Source organism: Abramis brama (genome assembly GCF_963993115.1).
Source record: "Abramis brama genome assembly, chromosome: 2".
Lineage (NCBI taxonomy): Eukaryota > Metazoa > Chordata > Actinopteri > Cypriniformes > Leuciscidae > Abramis > Abramis brama.
In genome coordinates, this window is record NC_139964.1 from 12005328 (window position 1) to 12028498 (window position 23171).

Below are 23171 nucleotides of genomic sequence, written 5' to 3' on the forward strand. Positions count from 1 at the left end.
TTCAATGAGCTCATTGTTTCTGCTTGAAATTATTACATTGTTTAAATTAATACATTTTTAGCTAATTGTGACTTTGTATATGTACATTTCTGAAATGCATATCTTAGACAGTTTCCTCTGATAACAGATCACTCTAAATTGTAATGTGGACTTGTGTATTTTCTGTAAAGCTGCTTTGAAACGATGTGTATTATATATGTATATGTGTATTATAGATATGTTATGCTGATGTGAGTCAGAATGGCTCCTCCTCTTCCTCTGATCTTCTTTCTGCTCATGATTCACGGTGAGTCTCTCTTACATTCACATTAGAAACACTCTGATGTTTTATTTAAGGCCTCATGAGCGGCTGATCTGCACTTTCTTCTGTCCTGTTCTCACATATTTCTCTCTGAAACAGGAAGTTTGTGTTGAACATGTCAAACGCTCCTTTTAGAAATGTCCAATAGTCTTTTGCTACTTGCTAATCAGTGTCACATGGTTTAGGGGGAGGGACTTTCTCAATGTTCAGAGCATTTGATTGGACAAAAGTCACTGTAGCAGCAGATCATGAATATGTTTGGCTCATGTTCTCGGAAGTGAATGTGTTAAATATTTATCATTCACTAGCATAAATGAGCTCTGAGCTGATAGATAAGAACTAAAAGCCACAAAACTAATATTTTGATGTCATTGGGTTTTTAATAAATCAACTTTGATTATTTTCTTCGTCTTATTTGTCATATATTTCATTATTTGAGCGTGCATCATGTTGTTCGTGGTTCTCTCTTCACTCCTCTGTCTCTGTACATTTACTTCTGCTTTTCTGCAACACCCTCCATCAAAGCTCATCAAAAGATCACTGTAGGACAGGGCTGCCAACTTCTGAGTTCAGTTTAAAGGGAGAATTATGGAAGGGGGATTGATGGGGTGTAAAAAAGAAAAGAAAAAAACTTGCATCACAATAAGTTTATTGTGATTGTCAAAACATCAGAATTGTATTATTTAAAATAACAGAAGAATTTTAGAAGTTTAGTGACAACATCTTAAAATGTTTACATGGTACAATGACTGGTAGGCTACTGTTTTATTTAATTATTATTATTGCTTGACACAAATTTCATGATTTCAATTCTTTCAATCTCTATCACGAATTCAATTATTGTGATTTGATTCCGATCTTGATTCAATATCAATTAATTTGGATTAGGGCTGGGCGGTATGACGGTATATATCGTTACCACGGTAGAAAAGGTCAACCATAACAGATTTTTTTATTCTGTGATACCGCAAATAAGTGGGCGTGGTTAACTCGCATGCATGAGACAATGAGATTTGTTAAAGGACAATTCCAGTGAAAAATGAACCTAGGGGTATTTAACACATGGTTACCGAGTCGATCGTTCCCTGCGATGCGTTTTCATGAAAATCGAATGTATAGAGTTTTATCTTTAAAAACAGTATAGCTCATAGCAGTAGTATATGGGGCACAGAGTAAGTAAAATTAAATCGCTAGTTAATACCACTAACAAGGCTCAAAATAGCCTCACACTAACACGGTAACATAATGAGGGTCCTTACATACAAACCGAAGCATTGAGAACTTTGTAAGTGTACAGACAGTTTAATAAGAAGATACTTTATAAAGACAGTACATTACGCGTTTACATCCAGGATCCATCTTGGAAAACAGTCTCGACTAATCGAGCCACGAACGGCGTGCTACGTTAGATTTCACAAACGTAACTCCTATCGACCAGCTATCCTATCGACGGAGTTCGTGGCTCGATTAGTCGAGACTGTTTTCCAAGATGGATCCTGGATGTAAACGCGTAATGTACTGTCTTTATAAAGTATATTCTTATTAAACTGTCTGTACACTTACAAAGTTCTCAATGCTTCGGTTTGTATGTAAGGACCCTCATTATGTTACCGTGTTAGTGTGAGGCTATTGTTTCATACTGCTGTTCTCCTAGTCACTTATGAACTTGACACTGCTGAACATCTCTTGTTTAAGGTGACGGGTTGCCAGATATCGCAAAAATAACAAAACAAGCTAATTTATTATGAATTGAACAGTTCAATATAAAATATTCAGATATTATAAACTGATTGATGAAGTAAAGCAATAACATGAGATTGAAAAATGATTCAGAAACACTTTATTTAAAGTTGAATTGCTTTGAGTTGTATTTAATATCAACCATATGGGGGCAGTTCATCTAAAAGTTGATGAGAGTGTTTTGTTTACTATATTTAGCTATAAAAAATCGTTTACCAAAGAAATAATTTACCAAATAAAAGAAAAAGAAAATTCAAACAAAGTGAAGTAGCCTACTTTTCATTTCTAAAGTATTTGGGTTTATTTATTATACAAAGCCCTTTTTGTCGATTTTTTGAGAATAATATATAAATAACTATATCGTGAAATATATTGTTACCGTGAAATAAAATTAGTCATACCGTGAAACAGAATTTTGGTCATACCGCCCACCCCTAATTTGGATAATATTAGGTACAGAAGATACATGTAAATTTTTCTCAAGAAAAAACTAATCTCACACATTGCTGTAATCATACAGAGCCCTGTCAGCTATTATTATTAAAGATTAAAAATAACAACTTTAATTAAATATAATGTGTTTTTATTATAATAACAACATTATAATATCATAGTGATATAGGTAAAAATTTAATAAATATGTAGGCTAATATAGTGCACATATTTAGCAAATGGCCTCTATATTTCTAGCCAATTAACGTGCTATGGTCATTAATTGGCTTTCCTAGGGTAAATGTAATGTTATGCTTCTCCAGCGTTATGTAACGTAATGTGATATTCTTGTTCTCCAGCTGTTTTATTGACTTCTTTCTGCAGCTGAAAAACACTGATTGATCGATATTATGTATGAGGTGTTGCACACACAGAAGAGGCTGTGTTTTCTGGTGGCACATATCATTTTTATTTCTGTCACACGCTGTACAATCTGAAAATTAAATAAAGACAACAATAAATAGGTATATTATATTATATTATAGATCTGCACTACATGACGTCACCAAAGTGTGGACTCTGAGGAAGTCCTTAAGTCCGGAGTGTGCCATTTGGGACAGGGCCAAAGTAGCTGGCAGTGTGACTCCATGTCAAAAAGTGAAATGCCCTGCGGCTCACCACTGCCCCCTAGTGTCACTCGCCAGTACACGCAGGTTTAAGTGATGTTAACATAAACATCTATAGCCTACTTGGTAAATGGTAACCAACAATACATAATAATAAAACATATGAATAACAATATACAAGTATTTGAATCTATACCACTACTGAGGCGCTACAGCGATCTGCCACTTTATATTTACACGTCACATTTACAACGCCAAAACGTTATTTATTGTTTTAATTTCGAAATAAAATTGACAGAATCTGAGGGCTGAGAATTTGTTTCATATCAAAAGTAACCAGCTCTGTCTTGTCTGTTGGTGTCAGAGGTGTAAAGTCCAGGTTCAGAAAGTAAAAGTCCTCCTCAGTATTTTGTTCCAATCACCTGGATTTGCTAATTCAGACAGGAGAATCAGCTGCTGAGTTCATGGGTGGAATAAACATATGGCAGGACTTCTACTTTCTGACCCCTGGACTATACACCTCTGGTCAGTGTCAGTGCGATTATTTTTTTTATTTTTTTTTTATTATTATTTTTTTTTTTTCTCTGCGTGAGAAAATGTGTGTGTGGCGTGAGAGTGTGTGAAACGTGTGGATTATAGTCTCAGGCTGAAAGTGTCAAGTCAAGTCAAGTTTATTTATATAGCGCTTTTCACAACATAGATTGTATCAAAGCAGCGTCACAGTATTAAATTAAAACAATACATCAGTGTTTGTTTCTAGTGGAAAACGTCCACGTTTGGTAATGCTGATCAATAGTATTGTTGATTGATTAATTAAATTAAATATCCACAAATATCCCCAACTGAGCAAGCCAAAGGCAACAGTGGCAAGGAACCGAAAACTCCATCAGGTGACCTAATGGAGAAAAAAAGAAAAAAACCTTGGGAGAACCCAGGCTCAGTCGGGGGCCAGTTCTCCTCTGGCATTTATGAACTAGAGGTCGGATTTAACTGTAAGATTAAAAGTATTATATGAATGCCTGGCTGAAGAGATGTGTCTTTAATCTAGTTTTAAACTGGGAGAGCGAGTCTGAGCAACGAACAGTATCAGGAAGACTATTCCAGAGTTTTGGAGCTAAATGTGAAAATGCTCTCCCTCCTTTGGTTGATCTGGATATCCTAGGTATGACCAAAAGCCTTGAATTTAGTGATCTTAAAGAGCGCGATGGATTATAGGGCGAAAGAAGATCCGTTAAATAGACTGGAGCTAAGCCGTTTAGGGCTTTATAAGTCAGTAGCAATACCTTATAATTAATACGGAACTTTATAGGTAACCAATGTAGTGATGATAAAATTGGTGTTATATGATCATATTTTCTTGATCTAGTAAGAACTCTAGCGGCGGCATTTTGGACTAACTGTAGCTTGTTTATTGAGGATGCAGGACAACCGGCTAATAAAGCATTACAGTAATCTAGTCTCGAGGTCATGAATGCATGAACTAACTTTTCTGCATCAGAAACTGATAGCATGTTACGTAGCTTAGCAATGTTTCTAAGGTGGAAAAAGGCTGTTCTTGTAACATATGAAATATGATTTTCAAAAGACAGGTTGCAGTCTAGTATAACACCCAGTTCTTTTACTGTAGAGGATAAAGTAACAGGACATCCTACTATGTTAAAGTTGTATTGTGAGAGGTTTTGTGGGCGGTTTTTTGAACCGATGATTAGTACCTCTGTCTTGTCTGGATTTAATAAAAGAAAATTGCGCGTCATCCAATCTTTTATATCTTTAACACACTCTGTCAATTTGGATAATTTAGCGTTTTCATCCGGCCGTGATGAAATATAGATTTGAGTGTCATCAGCATAACAATGGAAACTAATTCCATGTTTCCTTATAATATTTCCAAGTGGCAGCATATATATTGAGAATAACAGAGGGCCCAACACAGATCCCTGCGGCACTCCATAGTTTACTGGAGTTATGATCGATTTTTCTCCATTTAAATAGACAAAATGGTAGCGGTCAGATAAGTATGATCTAAACCAGCTTAATGCTTGTCCTTGAACACCAGTATAATTTTGTAGTCGATCTAAGAGTATTGTGTGATCTATAGTATCGAACGCAGCACTTAGATCAAGTAAAACTAATATTGAGATACAGCCTTGGTCAGAAGCTAAGAGTAAATCATTTGTGATTTTAACGAGCGCAGTTTCAGTGCTATGATGCGGTCTGAATCCAGACTGAAACTTTTCATAGATGTCATTTTCTTGCAAGAAAGAGCCCAGTTGAGTGGACACAACTTTTTCTAGTATTTTAGACATAAAAGGTAGATTTGAAATAGGTCTATAATTTGCTAGATTATGTGGGTCAAATTGTGGTTTCTTAATGAGAGGTTTTATAACTGCCAGTTTAAATGTTCTTGGAACATGACCTAAAGATAAAGATGATTTAATAATATTGAGGAGAGGCTCTTCCACTACAGGTAACACTTCCTTCAGTAGTTTAGTTGGTATAGGATCTAATAAACATGTTGTTGTTTTAGATGAAGTGATAAGTTTATTTAACTCTTTTTGTTCTATAGTTGTAAAGCACTGTAATTGTTCTTGCGGGGGGATAATTGAGGCTGAATTATAAGGCGCGATTGAGGATTGAACGTTTACAATTGTGGTTCTGATGCTTTCTATTTTCTCAGTGAAGAAGTTCATGAAATCATTACTACTAAACTGTAACTGAATATTTTGTTCAGGTGACATCTGTTTATTTGTTAGTCTAGCCACGGTGCTAAATAAAAACCTAGGATTGTTTTGGTTGTTTTCTATTAGTTTGCGGAGGTGCTCGGCCCTGGCTACTTTTAGGGCCTTTTTATAACGTGACATACTGTCTTTCCACGCGATTCTAAAGACCTATAAATTAGTTTGTTTCCATTTACGCTCCAAATTACGGGTTTCTCTCTTTAGAACATGCGTAGTATTGTTGTACCATGGTGCTTTACTTTTCTCTCTGACCTTTTTTAATATAATGGGTGCAACAACATCCAATGTTCCAGAGAGAATGGTGCTCATAGTGCTAGTTAGTTCCTCTAGTTCATCTGTTTGTTTGGGTTCACTGAGCAGCTGAGACAGATCAGATAAGCAATTTGAAAAATTATCTATGGTGGATGGAAGGATTGTTCTGCCTGATCGCTAACGTGGCGCAACATGATATATTACAGGAGTAGGTAATATGCAAGTTACCATGTAATGGTCAGTGACATCGTCACTTTGTGGAATATCTATATCGGTTGGATCGGTTCCATGTGATATAATTAAATCGAGTGTATGATTAAAACGATGAGTTGGTCCGGTAACGTTTTGCTTGACCCCAAAGGAGTTTAATAAATCTGTAAACACAGCCCCTAACGCATCATTTGGATTATCTGCGTGTATGTTAAAATCTCCAACAATTAATGCTTTATCGACATTAACTAATAGATCTGTGAGAAAATCTGCAAACTCTTTTAGGAAATCAGCGTAAGGCCCAGGCGGTCTACATATGGTAGCCAAGGCTAGAGATAATATGGATGTTTTTCGAACATCTAAGAGCGTAACATTTAGAACAAGTACTTCAAACGAAATAAACTTATAGCCCGTTTTCTGAGTAACATTGAGAATATCTCTATATGTAGCGGGTAGGACGTAGGCAGTGGGAATTGTTCCTTGATTGAATCAGGTGGTGATCATTTGGCGCTGCACCTTTAAATCCAGCAAGCTGGCGGTCTCTCTCATTACTGTTTTGCTACAGACTCTTGGTTCCTTGGACTCTTGGTTGGTTGTACGAGTTGATGTGAGTTCATGCTTAAATGTATTTTAGCCTCCTTGTGAAAACATGGTTGGCATGGATCTGATTTTGATTCAGACTATTGCATTGTTTTGTAGCGTGATCTGGCGTTTGTGCGGTTATTCAGTGCCGTGGTTACATCCAGCTTCCTGTCTTTACGAGCCCTCACTGGCTATGAATTGTGTCTGCTCGTTTCAACGAAAATGTAAGTTCTCTGCTTTTACTCGTGAGCAGCGTTCAGTTTTTTTTCTTTAGGCACTGGCCGTAATGAACTCTCATTGATTCGTCTTCTGTTTATATTAGTTACGGGTTTAGAGTGACCACTACAAAGTTTGCTGAGTGCTGTTTGTTGTGCTGAGAATGTAAGTTCACTGGCTTCCTTTCTCCCTCACGTGTGTACATTTTCATCACGGAACGCTTGTTCATATGTATGTAGTCATGTTGACTCGCCATGTCTGTATTATAGTTTGGCCTGGGAATGTATGAGTAAAAACCAGACGGAATAAAGCGATTGCTACAATATTACAACTAAACAAGCTCTTGGCTCGACGCTGCGGTCTGTATTCAGCATTCATACAGGTTGGTAAAGTAGGCTACTTTAGCACCTTGCCCTGTTCCGACTGCTTGTATTTAATTGAAGACCTTTTATGTTTTAAGTAACTTTTAGCCCATTGATGCACAAGCTACAAACTAAGCATAGCTTTGATTTGACCTGTATAATTACTTGTATGGTATTGTAACTGTTTTCTTTGCAGGAGGACCATCACATGCCATCTTGGCCACTGTTTTTCCTGTGCTTTGTTTTTAGTATCTAGTTGTGCGTGCGTGTGTGTGTGTGTGTGTGTGTGTGTGTGTGTGTGTGTGTGTGTGTGAGGGAGGCCCACTGGGTTGTCCATCAGTCTCTCCCTTGTGTGCGTTGTTGTATGTTTCATGTTTGTGTATCTAATGTTTGTATCTTAGGCCATTGGGTTGGTGCAATATCCTGGGGGGGTAACAATTGTATTGTGTGTCCACTTGTTTGCTGAGTGTAAACTATTTTTTTTGTGCATGTGATTTGTGATGTGCCCTATTTATTCTGTGTTTGAGTCTTGCTGAATTTTTATTGAGTGCTATTTATTCAAACACCTTGATTTTGCACTTTGTTGTCCCCGTTCATGAATTTGTTGCCCAGAGGCCTAAGGTCTGTTTTTCATGTGTATGTCCTACTTGAGAAAAATAAAATAAACTGTTTATATTTTTATAATACTCCAGTCCCTCTCTCTCCTTTCATTTCCCTTCATTGGGATAGCCTGCTTGTAAACCTCTAAAATTTAGATTGTTGGTTATCCACTTGTGATTGATTTAAAAAGGCCCCCTAGGGGTCACATATAGATTGTTGCAACACCGCCGCCACGACCAATCAGACGGGGCTCATGTTTATAACAGTATCCTGACGGAGTAGACTCATTTAGACCGAAATGATCATTTGGTTTAAGCCAGGTTTCAGTAAGGCAAAGTACATCGAAGCTATTATCTGTGACTATTTCATTTACAATAACTGCCTTAGGTGTGAGTGATCTAATGTTTAGAAGACCTAGCTACTAATAGCAACATTTTCTGGTTTAATAACAATTAGATTTTTCCTAGATCCTGCAGTAGATTTATTATTTGATCTCACTAGACGAGGAATAGACACAGTTTCTATGCAATGTTCAACACTAGTATTTATATCAGTTAAATTGGTGCAGCAGGGACTATGATTTGGACTTTTGGTTACTAGTCAAAAGGTATTTAACATTTTGGAGATGTTATCCGACAGAAGATCCGATCCGAATCTGCTTGGGTGTAAGCCATCAGCACGGAAAAGCCTAGGACGCTCCCAAAACAGATTCCAATTATTTACAAAGAGCAGTTTCTGCTCATTGCACCATGACATTAACCATTCATTTAGCGCGAATAATCTACTAAACTTTTCATGTCCTAGTCGGTACGTGGGAAGCGGTCCTGACACTATGATCGTTGTTACAGGCGATGTGCTGCGTACCGTATCGATCAGATTCCTTTAGTCTTTCTTCAGAACCTCTGTCTGGCGCAGCCTGATGTCGTTCACTCCCGCGTGCAGGACCACAGTTCCGACGCGCTCGTCACCGTTCAGAATCTCGGGAACGCGAGCAGCGATTTCAGAAACACGAGCAGCAGGAAAGCAGTGACTGTGGACCTTACTTTTACCTAACGTAGCGTGTACGTGCCGAACGATGGAATCACCGATGATCACATCATCGCGTTCAGTTTCGCGAAGAGGGGAGAAGCGGTTTTGGGTGGATATCTCGAAAACCGGGAGGGTCGGAGAGAGTTTTCTTGGTCTAGACCTGACTCGCGTCTTCCGCTGCGGAACCATCCAGGCTTCGTGGTGGCGTGTTGGAGCCGGAGTGAACGAGACCATGGCTGATCGCGACCTCGACGCTCGGGACCGATGTTGAGAAACGCACGGAGTAGACGAGGTCGGAGTCAGCGGGTTAGTAACGTTAATCGCTGATTTGTGTGCATCGGCGCGTGATGTTTCAAGAGCCAAACGCCGGTCTATCAGCTCGGCTTGTCTCACTAAAAGGTCGTGGATCTGTTTCTCAACAGCTTCCAGCTCAGACTGAAGTGCGTGAAGTGAAGTGCTCTTCACCTGCGCCAAAAGGTAGACTACTTACATCTGATATATTCGCCATTTTAACAGATGGACAGTAACGTTAAGTTAGCAACGACGCTACCAGTGATGCTATCAATATTAATACTAATTTATGGCTTAAGTCTTGGATATAATCCGTCTTTTTAGCGGTACGGGTGTAGAGTAGACGCACGATAGGCGAAAAAATGTTTGTTTGTAAGTGAGTGTGGAGAAGACGCGTTCAGCCGTGATCCACAGGAGTAACCTATAAGAGTATCCGGCGTTGGATCACTAAGTGTGACGGTTCACAGCCCTGCTTTTGCACTAGATCGTGAATATATTTTGCTCTTGTTCTCGGAAGTGAATGTGTATATGTTAAATATTTATTTAGTCATATTCCAGGATTTACAGTTTTTCTGAATTGCTAAAACACTAAACCCACTTCTCTGAACCTAATTCTCAATAACCTAAACCAATTTGTCGAATAAATCACTCTTTCTGTAAAACATTAAACAAGTTCAGGTCGTTAAAACACTGTTTGCAAATCTCAATCTCATTGCACTCTTTTTGCAAAACTCAAAACACATTCTCACTCACTTAAACACATTTTGCACTGTGATGCACTTATGTTTCAAAACACTAAACACGGGCAGGCTAAAGTTAAACACAACTACAACACAGTTGTCATCGTTTACACACAACGACTCACAATTGTTCAGACTTATTTCTAATGATGAGAGGAAACCAACTGTACAAAATACAAGACAGTTTAAAGTGCCTAAATTGACTCAAAATGTTGCATTGAAGATTAGAGGAGGAAGAGTATGAGTATAAGAGGAGGAAGAGTATGAGTATAAGAGGAGGAAGAGTATGAGTATAAGAGGAGGAAGAGTGAGTATAAGAGGAGGAAGAGTGTGTGTATAAGAGGAGGAAGAGTGTGAGTATAAGAGGAGGGAGAGTGTGAGTATAAGAGGAGGAAGAGTGTGAGTATAAGAGGAGGAAGAGAAGAGGAAGAGTGTGAGTATAAGAGGAGAAAGAGTGTGTGAAAGAGGCCATGAACGAGGAGGAAGAGGAAGGTGTGGATAATGTTGTCATAAGAAGAGGAAGAGTATGAGTATAAGATGAGGAAGAGTGTGAGTATTAGAGGAGGAAGAGTGTGAGTATAAGAGGAGGAAGAGTGTGAGTATAAGAGGAGGAAGAGTGTGAGTATAAGAGGAGGTTAGAGGAGGAAGAGTATGAGTATAAGAGGAGGAAGGGTGTGAGTTAGAGGAGGAAGAGTGTGAGTATAAGAAGAGGAAGAGTGTGAGTATAAGAGGAGGAAGAGTGTGTGAAAGAGGCGATGGAAGAGGAAGGTGTGGAGAATGTTGTCATAAGAAGAGGAAGAGTATTTGTGTAAGAGGAGTATGAGTATAAGAGGAGGAAGAGTGTGAGTATAAGAAGAGGAAGAGCATGAGTATAAGAGGAGGAAGAGTGTGAGTATAAGATGAGGAAGAGTGTGAGTATAAGAGGAGGAAGAGTGTGAGTATAAGAGGAGGAAGAGTGTGTGAAAGAGGCGATGAACGAGGAGGAAGAGGAAGGTGTGGAGAATGTTGTCATATGAAGAGGAAGAGTATTTGTGTAAGAGGAGTATGAGTATAAGAAGAGGAAGAGTGTGAGTATAAGAGGAGGAAGATTGTGAGTATAAGAGGAGGAAGAGTGAGTTAGAGGAGGAAGAGTGTGAGTATAAGAGGAGGAAGAGTGTGAGTATAAGAAGAGAAAGAGTGTGAGTATAAGAGGAGGAAGAGTGTGAGTATAAGAGGAGGAAGAGTGTGAGTATAAGAAGAGAAAGAGTGTGAGTATAAGAGGAGGAAGAGTGTGAGTATAAGAGGAGGAAGAGTGTGAGTATAAGAGGAGGAAGAGTGTGAGTATAAGAGGAGGAAGAGTGCGAGTATAAGAGGAGGAAGAGTGCGAGTATAAGAGGAGGAAGAGTGAGAGTATAAGAGGAGGAAGAGTGCGAGTATAAGAGGAGGAAGAGTGCGAGTATAAGAGGAGGAAGAGTGCGAGTATAAGAGGAGGAAGAGTGTGAGTATAAGAGGAGGAAGATTGTGAGTATAAGAGGAGGAAGAGTGTGAGTATAAGAGGAGGAAGAGTGTGAGTATAAGAGAAGGAAGAGTGTGAGTATAAGAGGAGGAAGAGTGCGAGTTAGAGGAGGAAGAGTGTGTGTATAAGAGGAGGAAGAGTGTGAGTATAAGAGGAGGAAGAGTGTGAGTATAAGAGGAGGAAGAGTGGGAGTATAAGATGAGGAAGAGTGTGAGTTAGAGGAGGAAGAGTGTGTATAAGAGGAGGAAGAGTGTGTGTATAAGAGGAGGAAGAGTGAGTATAAGAGGAGGAAGAGTGTGAGTATAAGAGGAGGAAGAGTGTGTGAAAGAGGAGGAACAGTGTGAGTATAAGAGGAGGAAGAGTGTGAGTATAAGAGGAGGAAGAGTGTGAGTATAAGAGGAGGAAGAGTGAGTATAAGAGGAGGAAGAGTGTGAGTATAAGAGGAGGAAGAGTGTGAGAGGAAGAGTGTGTGTATAAGAGGAGGAAGAGTGTGTGTATAAGAGGATGAAGAGTGTGAGTGTAAGAGGAGGAAGAGTGTGTGTGTAAGAGGAGGAAGAGTGTGAGTATAAGAGGAGGAAGAGTGTGTGTATAAGAGGAGGAAGAGTGTGAGTGTAAGAGGAGGAAGAGTGTGTGTAAGAGGAGGAAGAGTGTGAGTATAAGAGGAGGAAGAGTGTGTGTATAAGAGGAGGAAGAGTGTGAGTATAAGAGGAGGAAGAGTGTGAGTATAAGAGGGGGAAGAGTGTGAGTATAAGAGGAGGAAGAGTGTGAGTATAAGAGGAGGAAGAGTATGAGTATAAGAGGAGGAAGAGTGTGAGTTAGAGGAGGAAGAGTGTGAGTATAAGAGGAGGAAGAGTGTGAGTTAGAGGAGGAAGAGTGTGAGTATAAGAGGAGGAAGAGTGTGAGTATAAGAGGAGGAAGAGTGTGAGTATAAGAGGAGGAAGAGTGTGTGAAAGAGGTGATGAACGAGGAGGAAGAGGAAGAGGAAGGTGTGGAGAATGTTGTCAAGGCTGGATCTGCTTCAGGGTTTTTCTCTTCTCCTGCAGAGATGATATTCTCCGGCCGGACCGACATGAAGACGTGAAGCTGAAGCAGAATAAATCTCTCTCACTGACCTTGATTCTGCAGTTGCTCAACTCTTCTGACTGTACTTTACAGTAACATGCTTTTCATTTACAGTTTTTTACTGTAACCTTTTGGGCTTCTGCAGTTGGTCACTGTATTTCACAGTATGCAAATGCTGAATATACAGACATTCGATACTATACAATATTCAGTGCAATACTATACAGTACTTGCAAGTGCATACAGTATTTATTCACTCACCACTGTCAGTTCTCTCTTCAGTTCTCTTCTCTCTCTTCTCTCTTGAGATTATTTATTTACATTTATCTTATATTTCCTGTAATGAGTCGCTGTTTTCTAATAGTAATAAAGTATTGTCATGTTTTCATGGCCCAATATAACAGATAAAACAACATTTACAGTTTGATGAATTCTGTGTTTCAGGGGTTTCTAGTGATGATTGGGGTGTGAGTTACAGTCCTTCACACATCTGTGCACTAAAGGACTCAACAGTGATAATGAGATGCACTTATACATACCCTACTGGATATAAGATCAATAAAGTGTTCTGGACCAAAAAAACACGTGTAGGTCCTCGAGATCTGTCTGAGGACCCTGAATACAGTCAGAGGCTTCAGTATCTGGGAGATAAACAGCAGAACTGCACCGTCAGACTGAGTCGTGTGACACTGAAGGATTCACGCATGTACTATTTCAGATTCATCACTGATAAACCTGATGGAAAATATACTGGTGATCCAGGAGTGACTCTTACTGTCACAGGTGAGTTTGGTGAGGTTTATCTCTTCTTCTGTGCATTATGTTGAATAATAATCAGTGTATGACAGCAGCACTAGATATAATGTGTGTGTTGTGTTCAGATCTTCAGGTGGAGTCTCCTGAGAGAGTGACAGAGGGAGATTCAGTCACTCTGAGATGTAAAAGCAGCTGCGCTCTGACTGACAGAGCAACATTCATCTGGTACAGAAACTCACAGAAGATATTAACTGAGAATAAATACAGTAACAAACTCTCCTTCAATCCAGTCAGAAGAGAGGATTCAGGCAGATATAGCTGTGCTGTAGACGGACACACTCACATCTCTCCTGCTGTTCAGCTCAATGTCATGTGTGAGTGCAGATTGACTTTCTCTCTTTAACCCTCATGCACTTTAGATTTCTGGTTACAGTCTGTGTGGTCCAGGTCAAACTGATCCTAATTGTATTCAATTCCCCAAAAATCACACTATGAAAAAAAAAAAAGATAATAATTACAATCAGGTACAAATAATGAACTTTTAATATCAATACTTTTCACACATTACAAAGAATACATTTCTGAATTTATGATTTATAAAAATGTTTTAACCACTATTTTTAAGACTGCCCCTCCCCGACACCCGTGGGACACTTGCCATTATACATTTATAACAATAATATCTTAGTCTAAACCTAAAGTAATCTTGACCAACTATATAGCATTTGAAAGCGTTCAGACTGTAGTTAAATCACTTAATCCATATATGGAAATCGAAGAGTCCTTATATGGTCACCAGAGGAGTCTGGATGTCATCTAGTGGAAAAGTTTGGTACTGCACTCAAAAAAATCATACTGAATTATTTTTTTTATTTTTTTTATATCAACCTACAATTTGTCACAGAATTTGTTCAGATATTTAGCTTTAATTTTCTTAAAGTTTTAGCTGAAAATGTTTTGTAAAATATATATTTTATATAAAATATAAAACTTAAAAATATATATGTATTTCTACAATAATCTGTGAAGTGTTCCCTTTAAAAAGATACCAAACTTAAGTCTGTGCTCTGAAGTATTTAAGATTTTTAACAAGGTTTTTAAAGGGCCCCTATTATGCAAAATTAACTTTTACACAGTGTTTGAACATAAATGTGTCGGCAGTGTGTGTACACAACCACCTTTTTCAATCCCCATAAATCATAAGCAGTGTCTCAGTTATCAAGCTGTATGCTATGCCTTCTCACGCACGCCCTGCCAAACTGTGGAGCCAGGTAAGTGTTGCACTGCACACTCAGACCCCACTCTGGGACGGGTCTCTGTCCTCCACGGGTACGTCTGTGGTCCCATTGGTCCTGCTGGTTCGGTCGCTGGGAGCCTGGCTAGCGCCCGTCACGCTGGCTCATTGGGACGTTCAGATTTGGCTATGAGATTCAGTACAGCGGGGAACGTAGAGGCCCCTTGTTCTGCATGCGGAGATTGCGAGATTGTGAGGTCAGGGTTTAACAGCTCCTACTTCACTGTTCCCAAGAAGAGTGGTGGGTTACATCAAATCTTGGATGTGTGTGTTTTGAATCGGCCCTTCACAAGCTTCCGTTCAAAATGCTAATGCAGAATGTGTTCGCCCCTAAGACTGGTTCGCAGCGATCGACCTGAAGGACGTGTACTTTAATGTCTCAATTCTCTCTCGACACAGACCGTTCCTACGCTTTGAGTTCGAGGGACAGGCGTACCAGCACAAACTCCTCCCTGTCACCCTGCATATTTACGAAGGTCGCGGAGGCCGCCCTCTTCTTGGCCCACTCGCGAGATCAGTTGTGCGAACACAGGGACCTGGTGCTCAGACACCTCAGCCATCATCATATTCACTGAACTTTAATTTTTGTCTGTTTTAGACCCTCCAAAGAACGTCTCAGTGTCCATCAGTCGATCTGGTGTAATAGTGGAGGGAGATTCAGTGACTCTGAACTGCATCAGTGACTCAAACCCTCCTGCAGAAATCAGCTGGATTAAAGGAGGAACGATTGTAGGATCTGGAAGAATCTACAACATCTCAAAGATCAGCTCTGATGACAGTGGAGAATACAAGTGCAAGTCCATCAATGAACATGGAGAGAAATACTCTGATGCTGTGACTTTAAACGTCATGTGTGAGTTAATGATCATCTACACATTGTTTAAAATTTCCAAATTCATTCACTTTTTAATGTTTATTGTGAATTTTCAAATTTGTTCTTTTTAGACCCACCCAGGAGCGTCTCAGTGTTGATAAATGGATCTGGTGTAATAGTGGAGGGAGATTCAGTGACTCTGAACTGCATCAGTGACTCAAACCCTCCTGCTCTGAACTTCAGCTGGTTTAAAGGAGGAACGATTGTAGGATCTGGAAGAATCTACAGCATCTCAAAGATCAGCTCTGATGACAGTGGAGAATACAAGTGCAAGTCCATCAATGAACATGGACAGAAATACTCTGATGCTGTGACTTTAAACGTCATGTGTGAGTTATTGATCATCTGCACATTGTTTAAAATTTCCAAACACATAATTTTGTAATAGTTATTGTGAATTTTCATTTTTGTCTGTTTTAGACCCTCCCAGGAACGTCTCAGTGTTGATGAGTGGATCTGGTGTAATAGTGGAGGGAGATTCAGTGACTCTGAACTGCACCAGTGACTCAAACCCTCCTGCTCTGAACTTCAGCTGGTTTAAGGAGAATGAAACCTCAGCTGTTGGATCTGGACAGAGTTTCAGTGCACTACAGAGTGGACGCTTCTACTGTCAGGCTCACAATCAACATGGATCTCAGAGATCAGACGCTGTAACTGTCACAGGTGAAGCTTTTATTAACACACTCCTGTATCTTCACATCATTCATCAGTTTGGAGAGTTAATCATGATGATCTTCCTCTTTCAGTTCATCATGTTGCTGGTAGGACTGTGATTGTGATCACAGCGGCATCTGGAGGATTAGTCTTCATCATCATCATCTTCATCATCATCTTCATCCTGTTCATTATGTGGGTTTAATAAAAAAACTGCAGTGATTGTATAAGTTCACTTTTGGTCTGATGTAGAAGAACATGGCTAATTTGTGTTTGATTATTAGTAATCTTTAAAAACAGTGTTCATATTTTCTCTTAATTTAATACATTCGTCCATATGCTGTTAATGTCTGTGATTATAACAGGAAGAAACAAAGGAATGTTAAAGCTGAAGATCTCACAGTGAAAGAGGTAAATCATCTAAACACAACACAACTTTACAGAAGCAGAAAATCAGTCGATCAGCCGTTATCTGTGTCTCAGACTGTAACTGTGCGAACTGATGGGAAACTAACATTATCAAAGTCTTTATCAAGACAATCCAGAATTTTTTTTTTATTAATAAATAAAACTAATGAAGACATTTAACTAATTTTCCCATGGTTTAATGGAATACTTATATATATTTACTGTTTTAATATAGGTTTGTTGGTCTAATTGCATAATCATTGTAAGCTCCAATCACCGGCCCAACGACGGTGTCCGGTGTCGTGGTCGAAGGCAATGCAGCGTGTATGTCTTTTTGGGCGCTTCTGGAAAATTCACTTTAATTTATTAAACAGTTGATTTCCAATTTTAATTCTGACTCCATGAATAATTTAATCTGACTCCAAATTTAAGTGACTCTTTGTTTTTATTGATTTTCTCTCTTAACAGCTGATCAAAAGATGAATAGTGATTTAATTTAGATCTTTTATTATTCTTGACCTTCCATACTTTCAGTTATTAATGCATTATGGACCCAATGCCACATAGAGATCACGTCGGCCGGATCGTGTTTCTCACGGACACAAACTTGCTAATTCTGATTTTAGTCAGTGGATGTAGGGTTAGCTAATACCTCTAAAGTCGGTTGCCTACTGCTCACTCGAACAAAAAAGTGTAGTTTATTTTAGCCATTTCCATACAACTTGCTAAATCAGTGATAGACAGAAATCAAAAGGTCTTCAGATGACGTGCCTACTGCTCCGTTCATACATGCGCCTTTAGTTTGACCTACCTTAACTAAGATTTGCGGTAGCACCAGCCTCCTTAATTTACTAAAATAATGATTTCAGAATACTTCAGAATAAATCAAGATGTAACATTTATTTTGCCAGGCAGGGTTAAGCATCAATTAAAAAGGATTAAACAGAAGTTCTGTTTACAGATGCTTCCTTGAGTGGTTTGCCAATCCCCTTTAAATACCCAAGTGGAACAAAAGAACAATAAACATCTACATTAGCACCCAAATATTTATTCAGCTTTTGTTGGACCCTTTCTCGTGCCCAAGTGGTCACACCTGAGTTTGGGGGATAAATACAAACGTTATCAACAATCTTTATTGGGGCATCTCCCACAACAGAAGAACAGGCATTGTTTTCTTTTTCTGACTGTTCTGCTGCTGCGGGAATGAAACTTCTTTACCATTCGCACCAATTTACAGTATCGCAGTATTTACTTTGACCTCTCATAAAACAACTGGAGACAGTAGGTGTGTGTGTGTTTTGCATGACTGAATGAGACCTGGAGGGGAGAAGATAGTGTGAGGAGTCAGGAACTCAGCATGGGGGAAGAGACGAGATTGGAGAAGTTGTGTTGTGCTCTCTGTCCCATAGATCTCTTCTTCAGATTAGTGAGTTTTATTAGGGCTGGGCGATTTAAATTGCGATATTGTTATGCGCATCTTGTCAGTAAAGCCGGTTCCTTGATTAGTAGTAAATCACCATCACCTGTGTAGACTTGGAATTTAGTCTTTCCCCTTATTATTAAATTCACAGGGCCGGACACCAGTTATCTTGCCAAGAAGAATTTTATTCTTATATGTCAGGAGAGAAACTTTCAGAAGATGTTACATTCATGCCAGGTCTATGCGTTCTCGTGTTTCTCTTCCCTCACATCTCTTAGTTTCTCTGAGGTTGTACAGTAAGGTTGAGCTTATATACATCACTGAGCGGATTCCTTTTATGGTAACAAACTATGTTACTTAGCTTTAAAAATGGAACGTATATGTCATGCGACACATGGCACAATTCACTTCCATATTAAGAATCATCTTTGTTGCTTACATCTGCATCAGTTGGAAACATGTTACAGTACACACCCTTCTGTCTCCCTCTGTCTCTGACATATGATCTTTACATGCATCCATGCTATCTATAGTCTCTCATACACTCAAACTCATGCACATAAAACTCCATATGATAATACAACTGATTATGAATATTAATAAAGAATAATAGTACAAATACATAATATAAAATAATAAAATAATATTAAAAGATGAAATTTTAGTCTTCATCTCCCTCCACTGGAACTACGGCCGTCAGTTCCACACCATCATTCCCAGGTGGCCAACCTATAGAAGTGATAGTGAGGAGAAGAAATAGCAGACAAAGAATAGAAGAATAGAAACAGAACAGAACAGAAAACAAAAACAAAACAAAAAACAAAAAACAAAGAACAAAGAACCCCAACCCATGTTATGTCCCCGTATACCATGTGTTATTTTAACGTCTATGTGTAAGCATTTAAAATGGACCCCAATCATCTAAGAAAAGAAAAACGAATAATTCTTCTACCGGTGCCTTGACTCGTTAAGTACTTAACTCCTCAAGTTCCCGGCTAAAACAACAAACCAAAACAAACGTTGATGTTAAAAAGATCCTATCCCTTGGGGTTGAAAATCAGTAAACGGGTATTCATTGTTTGTGGAGTTGTGTTTTGTAAGTAGTATATAAAATCTCCTATTTCACGCTGTATGTTCCATTCTTGGTTCCGTCCATTTTGTTAGTAATAACCAATTTAACAGGTTTGGTACTTTTCCTTCTAGTAGCACATATTATGAGTTGTATTAATAGCAGGAACACGAAAACTCCTACCATAGTCAAAACTATCCATTCCGACCATGATAACTTCCCTAGGATATGTGTTAGCTTCCTTTCAGACATTAATTTAGCTACACCATTTGCTACGATAACATGACCCATGGCTTGAATTCCCTCCTCTTGAGCTGCTTTTACACTCTTTTTAACTCTTCTGACCATCTCAAAGAGCTCATAATTCCTTTCTTCTACTAAATCATTATTCCACCATTGTGGCTCCAATTGCAACAATTGCACATGTGGAACATGAATTCCACCCAAGTGAAGAGGATAGAGAATCTCAAGGCAAAATGGATCAGGAGGAATTGGACACAACTTCCCTCCGTATATCATGTTATCACTTATTCCGTCATGTAATATACACCACTGTGCTTCTGACACTTGCCATGCACCTGTGGCTTGATCTAAAGGAACTACTTCCCAAACTGCGGAACCATTAAGAGATAGACTAAACATTGTAGAGCATGAGCAAATTACCCACTCATGTTCCTCAACACAACAATCTGTGGTAGAAATCATTGGTGTTTCACCTTCAGCCCAATATCCATTCTTTCCTAATCTAATTACCGAATTCCCTTGTCTAACACCCATTGATTGGAATTGCCTAACTGTCATAATATTGCGCTTCCCATATTGAGGCCATATCATGATCAAAGGTAACATTCCAGAACCTGACAACAAATTTTCATTAATGGCGATTTTAACTAATGGGACATGTTTAGCAGAAGTCAAATTAAGTTGGTTACCAAAAACCACTAACAACGATTCTGCTATTCGCTCAGGAACTTGTCCCATTCGAATAACTTGTATATCCTCTACCATTTGATCCTTTAAATTCTGAGCTAAAAATAAACATGCCGCTCGATGTGTCTCAAAGTTAGACGATTTTGTTAATGCATCTGCCAATTCTTTTGCAGCATTATTAAGATGCTCACCCGCTGCTATAATATGTAAAGAACCTTGAAGAGCCTCAGTGAGTCCTTTCCCCGCCATGGTTCCCACCCACTGAGTATAGTCGCTTAGTTGGTTCATTTGAGCAGTATTACTTATTGAATTGACAGAGCCAAATACCCCCGCTATATCTCCCCATATACTTCGAGGTTTACGATTTTTACTACTCAGAGGATTTTTAGAGGTATAATATTCAACTTCTTTTTCCAACCAACTTCTTATTTGTGTAAAATTACCACAATAAGACTGATCAAAAACGGTAAGAAGGGATTTCAAGTTATAATTAATGCGTTGTCGCACCATATGGGCTTCATTTATCAAGGTTTTGGTTTCTTTTGCCAACAAAATACCATGAACTGGTGCAATAGTTGTATTTGGACATGTTTTAGCTTTGTTTGTTTTTTCCGCTGAAAGATAAAAACACCTTCCAATTTCCCCAGTTTCTAGTTCAGTCTCACAATATTCATTCTCATCTTCTGAATGCCATACTCGCATATAATTTCCCTTGAATCTTGTTGTCCCCGAGGAAGCATCCCTCAGAAACCCTTCACATGGTAACACTATGGGATAAATACACCCTTGGGCCAATGAGTCCCATATTGTAAGCATGTGAGTACGATTCAAAATGAAATTAATTTCCACATTAGTAGATGTTATAAGGTCTAACCCTATAACTTCACATTGTTCTTTTGAACAAATTCCTCTTCTTTGAGCACTACCAGTATACCCCCCGTCTTTCACAGGCCAAATTACTCTGCTTTTGTAACACTGACGGTAAAAGTTACATCCGCCAAAGATGCCCTCACGATATTTAGCAAGGTCTTTATCATTACGTGGCACCCAATCCCATAATCCCCATCTGGAAATAAAGGGTAGAGTAAAATGTTGGCCAGTTTTCAGAGTTGCATTCCGAGTGATTTCCTGAACTCGGGGAGTCCATAAAGCTTGGCTTTCTTGGTAAATGCCAAGTAAAATTAAGAATAAGCATACCATTGTCGGTGGGTATCGAGAATAACTGGCAACCATCTCTAATCAATGTCAATGGAATTGATTCCTGAAATGGAAGCAGAGAAATAATTAACATCACTTCTTTGTTCCCAATCTTTAAAGCTAATGGATGAACATTGCTCAATCTCAGGCCATAAACCATCATCATCATTTTGTTCATTCACTAAACAAGGTTTAACTTGTGACCAATGGTACCATCTATCTGTTCCTACACCTTTCCCTTTAAGACAAACACTTGTATCAGTTGTTAAGAGTATCTCATATGGTCCCTCCCATCTAGGCTCTAAACCTTTCCTAGCAATACGTTTGACCATAACAAAACTACCTAACTCGGGAATGTGTGGAATATCAGTAGTGGTATGTTTTTCATCCCATTGCTGTTGAGCTTCTCTCACTTTCTTATTATTGTCTTTAGTAGCTTTGTCAAGCATTGTGATATAGCGTCGTAACTTTTCTTGGAACAAAGTAGAATCTCCTCCTGTTCCCGCAGGTGGCGGAGCATCAGGAGGTAGAACCATTGCTCTTCCAGTCATCAGTTCAAAAGGGGTTAGTCCTGTGACTCTGTTTGGAGTTGCTCTCAAGTTCCACAGAATAGCAGGTAATAACTTATGCCAACCTTGGCCAGTTTGCAGAATGGCTTTGGTAAGAGCGGTTTTTAACGATCTATTCATCCTCTCTACCATCCCTGAACTTTCCGGATGGTATGGAATGTGGAATTTTTGTTTGATTCCCATCAATTTCATTGCTTCCTTCATCAGTTTTCCAGTGAAGTGAGTTCCATTGTCAGAATCAATTTCATATGGAAGACCCCAGCGAGGAAAAACTTCTTCCACCATTACTCGTGCTGCCGCTTCAGCAGTGCAAGTTCTCGTAGGGAATGCTTCCACCCACCTAGTAAATCTGTCCATGATTACTAGAATGTATTGGTACCCTCCACTGGGTGATAAAGGTCCTGTGAAATCGATTTGGAGGTGTGTCCATGGACCTGTTGGTCTGGGTGCATGTGACATTCGCACCTTTACAGATTTTCCCACATTTGCCTTCAGGCATATCAAACATCTCTTACAGTAATCATCAATGTCTCTCATCATTCGTGGCCACCACCAAGTCTCACTGATTTGAGCTTTCATTGCTTTTGCTCCAGCATGCACTTTTCCATGATACAGCTGCATTAGTTCTCTTCTTGTTCCAATAGGCATCACTACTTGTCCTGTTGGAATTCTCCAGATACCCTGATCATCTTCTTTTGCTCCTGCTTTTATCCATTGTTCTTTCTCTTCATCTGTCTCCACTTGATATGACAGAAGATGGAACTCAGGATTATCCTTGCTGTTTTCCTTTACCAAGGTAACAGGAGTAAGAGGAAGTAGAGCTGCTTCTCTAGCTGCTGCATCTGCTGCCGTGTTCCCTTGACTTTCTTTGGACTTGTCAGATTGATGTGCTTTTACTTTGATCACGGCTGCTTCTTTGGGTAAGTGACATGCTGCAATTAAGCGACGAATTATGGAAGCATGTTGTATTTCACTCCCACTACTAGTGATAAGTCCACATCTTTTCCACAAAGCTAGGTAGTCATGGACCACGCCAAAAGCATAACGACTATCTGTATAGATGTTGACCCGATAACCTTCCGATTGTTCAAAGGCTTCCGTAAGTGCTATAAGCTCAGCTACTTGTGCTGAAAATTGCCCCGAAAGAGCTCCTTTCTTCACGACAGTTCCATCAGCTTCCACTACAGCCCATCCAGTATGTCGTTTTCCATCAACATAATAACTGGATCCATCGACCCATAACTCTTTGTCTGGATTTTCAAGAGGGATTGGATTTACTGGACCAAGACTATCTTCTTCTACTTGTTTTTCACACTCATGTGGT

The 23171-nt window shown here is 39.2% G+C and overlaps 1 protein-coding gene across 1 annotated transcript in view; it reads left to right on the forward strand.

Moving 5' to 3' along the window:
- Nucleotides 1-214: 214 nt before the first annotated feature.
- The window catches only part of LOC311077661 (B-cell receptor CD22-like), a 37313-nt gene continuing 14356 nt past the window's right edge, over nt 215-23171 (forward strand). Inside the window, exons 1-7 of the mRNA XM_084106243.1 lie at nt 215-286; nt 13121-13459; nt 13558-13806; nt 15325-15579; nt 16021-16263; nt 16347-16449; nt 16620-16665. Of these exons, the coding sequence (XP_083962369.1) occupies nt 241-286; nt 13121-13459; nt 13558-13806; nt 15325-15579; nt 16021-16263; nt 16347-16449; nt 16620-16665 (1281 nt within the window). The 5' untranslated portion in view covers nt 215-240. The remainder of the gene's footprint in view (nt 287-13120; nt 13460-13557; nt 13807-15324; nt 15580-16020; nt 16264-16346; nt 16450-16619; nt 16666-23171) is intronic.